The sequence below is a fragment of the Electrona antarctica genome, assembly GCF_951216825.1.
Source record: "Electrona antarctica genome assembly, chromosome: 2".
Taxonomy (NCBI): domain Eukaryota; kingdom Metazoa; phylum Chordata; class Actinopteri; order Myctophiformes; family Myctophidae; genus Electrona; species Electrona antarctica.
The window spans coordinates 41,875,893-41,884,118 of NC_136807.1; the positions used below are offsets into that span (position 1 = coordinate 41,875,893).

The 8,226-nt window shown below is 40.1% G+C and overlaps 1 protein-coding gene across 2 annotated transcripts; it reads right to left on the minus strand.

The window, feature by feature from the left end:
- Positions 1-819: 819 nt before the first annotated feature.
- On the minus strand, positions 820-7,284 carry dclre1b (DNA cross-link repair 1B). Of its 2 annotated transcripts, none has more exons than XM_079492566.1 (5): positions 7,170-7,284; positions 6,588-6,802; positions 5,494-5,659; positions 4,844-5,026; positions 820-3,958 (listed from the first exon to the last, which is right to left on the minus strand). In XM_079492566.1, the coding sequence occupies exons 2-5, from the start codon at positions 6,780-6,782 to the stop codon at positions 2,820-2,822; spliced, it is 1,683 nt and encodes a 560-aa protein (XP_079348692.1). In that variant the 5' UTR covers positions 6,783-6,802; positions 7,170-7,284; the 3' UTR covers positions 820-2,819. The 2 variants fall into 2 exon arrangements, with proteins under 2 accessions (XP_079348692.1, XP_079348693.1); XM_079492567.1 differs by having other exon boundaries at positions 7,179-7,279.
- Positions 7,285-8,226: the final 942 nt, after the last annotated feature.

Consider the following 8,226-nt stretch of genomic DNA (forward strand, 5'->3'; position numbering starts at 1 on the left):
GGAGCCTGTGGTGGAATGCAGCCTTTGTGTTAATGGCTAAACAGTAATCCTTCTCATTTTGTTCCATGTGTGCACCAGATACAAACATGGGGTCAATTTAATTGGGGATTTGGGTTTGACATCATGCAACAACTGGATTATATCTTTTGTATGAACATCTTGTAAACCACATTGAGTTCTAGTGCCATACAACAAAAAACACGATTTACTTGATCTGACTTAATCAAGTTATGAAAAATGTATCCTATGCGAGGTAGATTACATAAAGTATGTTACACAATACATGTGTATTGTTAGGCAATATACCAATACATTTACTATTGAGGGCTGCTGTCAATTTGTTTGAAGTATGGCCATTACTGCCCACTGCAGCCAATGTGGAAATATCAGCTTATATTGCTAGGAAACTACTGCCACCTTGTGGAAAAAATACAACATCACAATTTTATTCATTACTATTTATTGTCCAATAAACCTAGACCTCAGACCTCAGAAACTTAGTGGAACAGTGAATGATTTTAAATATCCAGCTCTAGAAGACCTCAGTAACTTTATGAAACAGTTGATTTTAAATATCCATTTCTAGAAGACTCCAGTGAAAAGAAGGCTATTGCAGATGAGTAACTAACTGGAAGATATCATTTGGGATAATGTAGCCTTGAGGACTGCAGGAGTTTTGTTTTCAAAAGGAAAAAAATCAGACCAGTCTGATACGAGTGGTGCAACAGCACCCCCTATTGGCACTCTAAACATCGGGACACAGTCACACAGGTTGGGACATAGGGACAAAGCTGTTCCTTGGAGTGATTGCACCACTCAAAAATGCAACGTGGGTGTTGGTGTTTTTGTATTTTGTAGTCTAAAGAATACAAATAAAACCAGCCTCATGAGTCATGACTATTTTATACTGTCACTTGCCAAAAATAACAGATTGCCAGCGAGAAACACATGACATAATGGTTTGTTTTATAAACAAACAAATATACAAAACCATCTATTTTTTTCTATCCATGTAAGACAGATCACTGTGAATTTACATATACAGTATACATTTAAATACCTTTGTAACAGTTAACAAAATTAACACAGCAGGGCCAATGTACAGAATGTTTTATTTTCACTGATAATTATCCAAAAAGCCCAAAAAGATAAGATTACACAGGAAACACTGAAAAGGGTTGGTTATTCATGATGGAGGACACCTAAAATGTTCTGAATTTGCACTACTGTCATTATGTGAAGTGAAATGTCATAATAGTCAATGTGAAAAATACACAGTAATACCTTGACTGGTTCTCTGAATACACAGTACTACACACTACACTCAATCTTTCACATTTCTACAACCTTTGAAACAAAGTAGCACAATTAAGACAACAAGCATTGTACTAAGTAGTGGGGTGTGAATCTAGACTTTTGGTATCCCACTATTTGATTCAACTCTGATTTTCAATTCAAGATTAGACTACGTGCCTGCAGCAAACAACAACGGCCACATAACTTTACTTCTGCTAATGATCAATATATTATAATAAATAACTAGAACGATTAGAAAAAAATGGCACAACAGCCTTTCAATTCTGTTTGAGTACTCAATGCAAGAGCCTTGTGCATCCACAAAGTATTCCCAACGCTTCATCAACATAATCATTAATTGATAAAATGGCCAATCCATCCTCTCTGTATATCCATTGTCCCATGAAATAGTTGGAGTGTGAGCACTTGGGTTTGCAATGGTAAAAACGAAAGTGAAAACTATAGAATATCACCAGTTGGTTCAGTTGGATTTACAGACCTTTTTAGCATTAAAGAAAAGCAGGAGAAAGTGCTTATTGGTAAGTTAAAGATACGGCATAGTTTTGTTGTGACAGCTGGTGTTTGAATAAGACGAGCATGGACACAGTCCCAAGCTGTGTCTGCATTTAGAGCACACGTGCAGCTGTAGCGATACCATGTACTGTATGTGTGCTGTATTCAGACAAAATACATTTACCACAAGCATTACCTCTGTATTGCATCCGAGAAAGGGTTCCCGCTTTCCCTCCTAGCAAGGCTGAGCAGCCAACCAGAGAGCTCTAACCCCTCCTCTCTGTCCTCTCTCCGCTGCTATCAGACGGTCAAAACGGACCGAGCTTGCTGGGTCGGCTTTCAACACCTGACCTCAAGTCACTACAAGGTTGACCTAACACAACGGTGTACACACCACCAATTCAACAACAGATTCTTGGCCAAGGACACCTATCGCAGCCGCTGCCAAGTTGTTGTATTGGGGGCTTAAGCAATGCAGCTGCATCAAATCAAATTTAGATGTTAACAGTGATGCAAATAGTCTGCATACTGCATCCTTAGACTCACTCAATTGAGATCACACAATCATGTCACCTTCCAGGGGTCCTGTGATGCAATACTGTACTAGTACTGTACTCTAATGTCGTTGAAGTAGGACTCATAAAATGTCCCTGGGACTCATCTAAAAGACCACCCCATTACATAGAAAACCTATTTCCATGACTGGATGTACGTGTCAATATTGTCTGTATGCTTGCACATTGGCTCTAGACGCACAACTAAATCCAACACACACATTACAAAATGTAGAACATGTGAAAAAATGTGCGGTTTACAAGACAGGATGTCTCTGCATCATACAGAAGCCACACTGTAAAAACAGGCAGTTAAGAGGAAATACAATAAACGAAGAAGAGATACAGAAGGGAAAATACAGCTACCAGTATACAGTAGTTTTGCATTTAAAGTGCTAATGAAAAACAAGTCAAATTTCTCTTCAGAAACATTTCAGATGAAAGGTTACCGAATCTTCAGATCCTCTCAGCAACTCTTAAAGGTGTAAGAGGGAACTGTTTTACGAAACTTTGGCTCAGAAGGCCAGAACTCCTCATGTCCTCCTCTGTGAATGGAAGATCCAGTAGGAGAGAGCTTTCACTCGCCTCAACACTTTGCTCAGTGAAACAGAAAGTGGAGTCATCATTATATGAGTTCATTTGAAATGACACACTTTTCTCCTGTTCAATATCATGGCCGTTTTGGTGATACATATAGCCATTACACACCAGCACATCATCCCCCACCGTGCCACTGTTCAAATCTTCTGCATGCGTTTCACTTTTCTTTACAGTGGGCTTCAATGAGGCAACAGTGTTTGTCAGTACCGTTACTGGAGCAAAGTTGCTTTGTGTGAACTGACTTAAAGTTAGAGACTCTTCCATTGCTAGATCATCGGAGATCGCCTGAACATTGTCCAGATTCCACAAATCACTAATCCGCCTTCTGGCTTTAGCAGGGCTGGGGTTTTTTCCCAGGTCCAAAAGCACACAGCCTGGATCCTGAACATTCAGCTCAGCATCCATTTCCTCCACAAGGGAACCGACTGAGGAAGTCCTGGAGGCTTGTCCAGGGGACTCAAATATCACTCCCATGGGAATAGGTCTATTAGGCCTGCGGGAGAAACTGTTATGCCCTGGGTTGGTTAACTGTGTCTCAGGCTGCATCAACATGTAGTTTCGGACCGACTCTGGCACTAGGACCACCTGACGCTTTTTGTGGGGAAGCAAGGCAGAGAAGGTTCCGGGTATGCACTTTCCCACAATGGGCACCAGGCGAGTAGGTTTGAGAGCCGAGACAAACTCCTCTAACTCTTGGTAGGAGGAGTGGTCAGAGTACGGCACCACATGGATGTTATGGTGATAGGAGACCAGAGGCCTGCTGGTAGGTAGGATGGCCAGAGTGGGGTATTCACTGTTCCACTGCTGCATGGAGGCAGAGCGGATCGCAGACTGCTCCACAACTCGAATACGGCCAGCTCCTGGCTCAGTGGTGAAGACATCAGGTAGCTCTAGAACTCGGAGTGTCTCCATCCTTTCACAGCTTACTTCGATCCATGTTTTAAACTCCATAGCCAGTTCTACCAGCAATGATTCCTTCCCAAGTGTATACAGACCTGTGGAGTACCAAATAATTAGGTACTATGCACAGACTCATTATTGTACAGCATGGTTGTAGTTTTATTAGTTAAATCTTAGTTTTATATTTATACATCATTTTTTAAATATCAGAAATTGCAACATTTACAGCACAATCCAGTAGCTGGGAGGAAACTCGTCAAAAATAATCAAGATTTAGCTCTTGGTTTTTGGCATGGTGGTCGAGTTGGGCTCGCCGCCTAGTGGCCGGTTTGCAATGAATCCAATATTAGATGGGTCAGTATACAGTATACACCAAGGGTTTTCAACCATTTTCATATATCAAGGTCCATTATATATTTGGTGTTTGAGCCACGGACCACCAGAGATTTAGCCTCTCAGATCCAAGACTTTGTTGTTGTATTTTTTCCACAAGTCCATACATGTATTGATGTGGTCCCGTAAGGGTCTCAAGAGTTAAAAATCTATAAGGGTCCATTTGGTTACGATTGCTCATTTAGCTGTGGATCACCTGGAACCCCCTCGAGAACCACTGATATCGACCAATCCGTGCAGGCTGCCCTGGGCGTAATCATCGCTGCCGTGTCACATTAAGCTCCTACAGGGCATGGCTCTGCGGATAAGTCTATATGGTTGAAACCCCAAATAATTTATAGACAATATTTTAGAAAATAGCATAAAAATGTTGGTGCAAAAAAGGCAATAAAGTAATGTTATTTTAACCATAAAGCAATAATAGAGAAATGGCCCCGAGGACAGACTTTCATTACACTCATATTTTACCAGGTACTGTAAATGCAATTTCTAAGTCATATGATTAGGTAACTGGAATGTACTGTAGGCTGGATGCCGCAACAATTGGAGCTGAGAGTCACTGCTATAGTGAATGCAGCTAAACATACCTATGACAACATTGTAGTTGGGGTGACAGCGGATGATCTCTTTGATTTGCTGAGTGGCTCGCTGTCTTGTGGGCAGGGTGCGGCTGGGATCACAGTTGGTGTTGTCCAGGTACAGGACATCTATGATGATGTTAGTTCTCAGGCATGGCTCACGAAGCATGGTAGCAGTGTATCTGAAGTCACCTAGAAATAATTAGTGTCAATATTGGTTACTTGATGTGGTATTCAATCAATATTTATATACACCGATAGAATACCAATACCAATTTTAAGTATATGATTAAAAGCAAAAGCATTTACATTTCTGATTTACAATACAGTCAGTACTGTAGGTTGACAATTTATCAATTTAGATGCAAAATTCATTTAAAATTGATAGCCAATTTATTGCTATTATTCAACTGAAACGAAAAAACAGGAACAACTGTAAATCCAATAATGAATCACATTTTGTGTTGTAAAATAAAGAATCACATGCCCATCATTTCATGGCCCAGATATTGTTACATCAAAATGGGGGAAACTATCTGATGACACTGGCCTCAACACAAAACAAAGTTACTTTCAAAACAGCGGCTTAGTTAAAAACAGCGGCTTAGTTGTGTAACAATCAGCACACGCAGTAGATATTATTAAGTATGGACACTGACCAGTGTATAATATAGAACCAAAGTATGCTTCGAAGAGAAACATAACAGCTCCTGGACAGTGGTTGGCATCAATTAGTGTGACCGTCAGCCTCTCCTTGCCTATGTCATCTAGTGGAAGCATGTGTGTTTCACCCAGCTCCAGTGGATGGATCCACTGCTCTTTAACCTGCAAAGACAATATTAATAATAAAAGTTATAATAAAGCAAATGGGTGGTATGTACATGTACATTAACTGTCTGTATGAAGTAGATATACAGCCACTTAAAAACTCTGTCCAGCAATTTCAGCTGGCAGATTCGTGACACTGGGTCTTGGAGGCAAACTGCCGAAGTTTGATGGAATGCATAAAAGTCAATGGGACCAACTAAAGTTACTAAACACACACAATTTGTTCCGCATAATTTTTAGGCACCTCAATAAAATTATATAGTGTGCACATGGAAAAACAATAATCAGAAAACTTGTGATATGTCCTCTTATTTTCCAGAACGAAAGAAAAGTGTCAATGCTGCATGCCATCAGGTTGTTATACAAGTCAGGCATATTTCTTGCAGACAGTGGAGATATGGCAAGCTTCCCTACATAATATGGGGGGCAGCGTTGAGTGCGGACCAGTGGCCAATGAGGCATCTACACATTTATGCCTATGCCTGGGGTAACAACAAGAACAAGAACAAGGAAGAACTTTCAGAACGCGTTGATGGCAAACTTCTTCCTTGTGCTGCAGAAACAAAAGGATACAGGTCCAGTATCACCAATGTTTTTTTATGTACTAAAAACAAAAATAAAGAAGAAAAGTATGTTTTGGAAAATTGTGATATGTAAGGTTTACAGTATATGATTTGAACATCAGACCTAAATTTACCCATCAATTTCTTGTTTATCCCCAAAATGAAGGATATCACAGGTTTTGCAGCAATTTGTAGCAAGTATGGTTTAGTAAGCTTAAATGCAACTAGAAAATATATGTATTTGGCCCCTCATTTATGAAATAAATATAAATGTAAATATAAAATCTTTTTGAATGGTGCCCAGGAATACCAGGTGTCCACTACTCCACTTTTCCAGACAGAAGCATAGCTTTCATATTTACCTGGAGTTTGAGTTTAAGCAGTTTGGCAGAGACTGGGGAGCAGAAAATGGGCCAGTTTGTCCATGTGGAAGTCAGGCCCACTGTGTGGTCGCTGTGCATGTGAGAGAGGAAGAAGAGGCGGGCGAGGGGGCATCTCCGCAACTGCCAAAAGTCCACCGCCAGTGGAGTATCAGGGATGGTTTTGCCATTTGACATGTTCACAGCTTTGCCGGGCCCTACAACCATAGAGTTACAATATATCAACAGCACGCATGTCAACAGGAACAGCTGTTATAAACAGTCAGTCTCCATTTCCTGCAAAAGACATTGGGAGAGAAACTGAAACTCGCAACACATACGAGGTGCAGTTGAACACAAATAGCATGCAGCCGGGGAAAAAAATATGTATATTTTCCGTTTAAAACATTACAGTGAAGTCTAAAACAGATAATATTAACGTTTAGCGACATCAGGCTAACATTCATAGATCAGGTCACCTGTTCCTGTATGTTAACGTTACATCGCTGCGACACTATCTAATGACGCATCTTCCACGAACCTATAATCTTCATTATTTTACACGCTTTGAAATGCATTACTTGCCAGTTTTACCATACGTGAAGGTTGTTGCACTCTGCACTGCTTGGGCCGCGGTATTAATGGTTTTAAATGTACATGTGTGAGTGTAATGTATAATGTCACGCCCCCTTTGTTTTGTATCAGGAACTGAATGGTACTGAAAGTAAAACCAGTCAAATTAATAGCAGCGCCCCTTCGGTTGTGTGCGGCCATTACAAATAAACTGAAACTGAAAATGATTTTGTTTCATTTAAGCAACAACAGTGTGAAACACAGGGGTTCAGGTAGTAGAGAGATATAAAGTAATAATAAAGATTAAATAAAATAAATAGACTTAGTTGGAGTCTGACTGAGTTTACTGTATGCCTATGTGTATTCTATCAGAAAGTAGGCCTAAAGCCTATTTACGAAGTTATATGAATGATCACAGACATTCTAGGTCTAGAAGCCTCTTTGTGCTCTTCGGGTAGTACTTTCCCAGGTTGAGCTTGCAGGTGGTTGTTGTCACACCACCCTTCAAAGCTCAGTCTAGGCCTGTGATCTATTTGGCCAGTTGATGACACTTGGATATGAGGCGTTATAGGTCGGTATACCACCAGGAAGGGCATACTTGTTTTTTAACTAACATAATTAAACCTAAAACACTAAACTTAACTTTTGTCAAACCATCACTAAACCCGGGTATATTTTACCCAATGTAATATAGTCCATAAAAACTATTTCTCATCACAGTAATAGTATATTGAAGTACTGCAATAAATAGATGGCAATTAACTTGAGGTACTCTTCTTTAATATTTCATCATGACCTTTCACAAACAAACGAAAAATATATATGAGGGGGGCCTATCATAGGGGGGCAAAATCTGTGAAAATGTGGGTATTATTTTTAAAATATTCCTTAAAAAATAAAACCAATTGAGCTGGGAACTTCTCCTTTGGTCCATTTCTGGGACATGTAAAAATGGTCCAGTGAATAGCAAAAACACCTGCCTGTAGAAAAAACAAGGGATGTGGGCAGGGAAACAAACCTACCTTCTATGATGTCACTGAGCATCATGAAGGTACTGAGAGACACACCT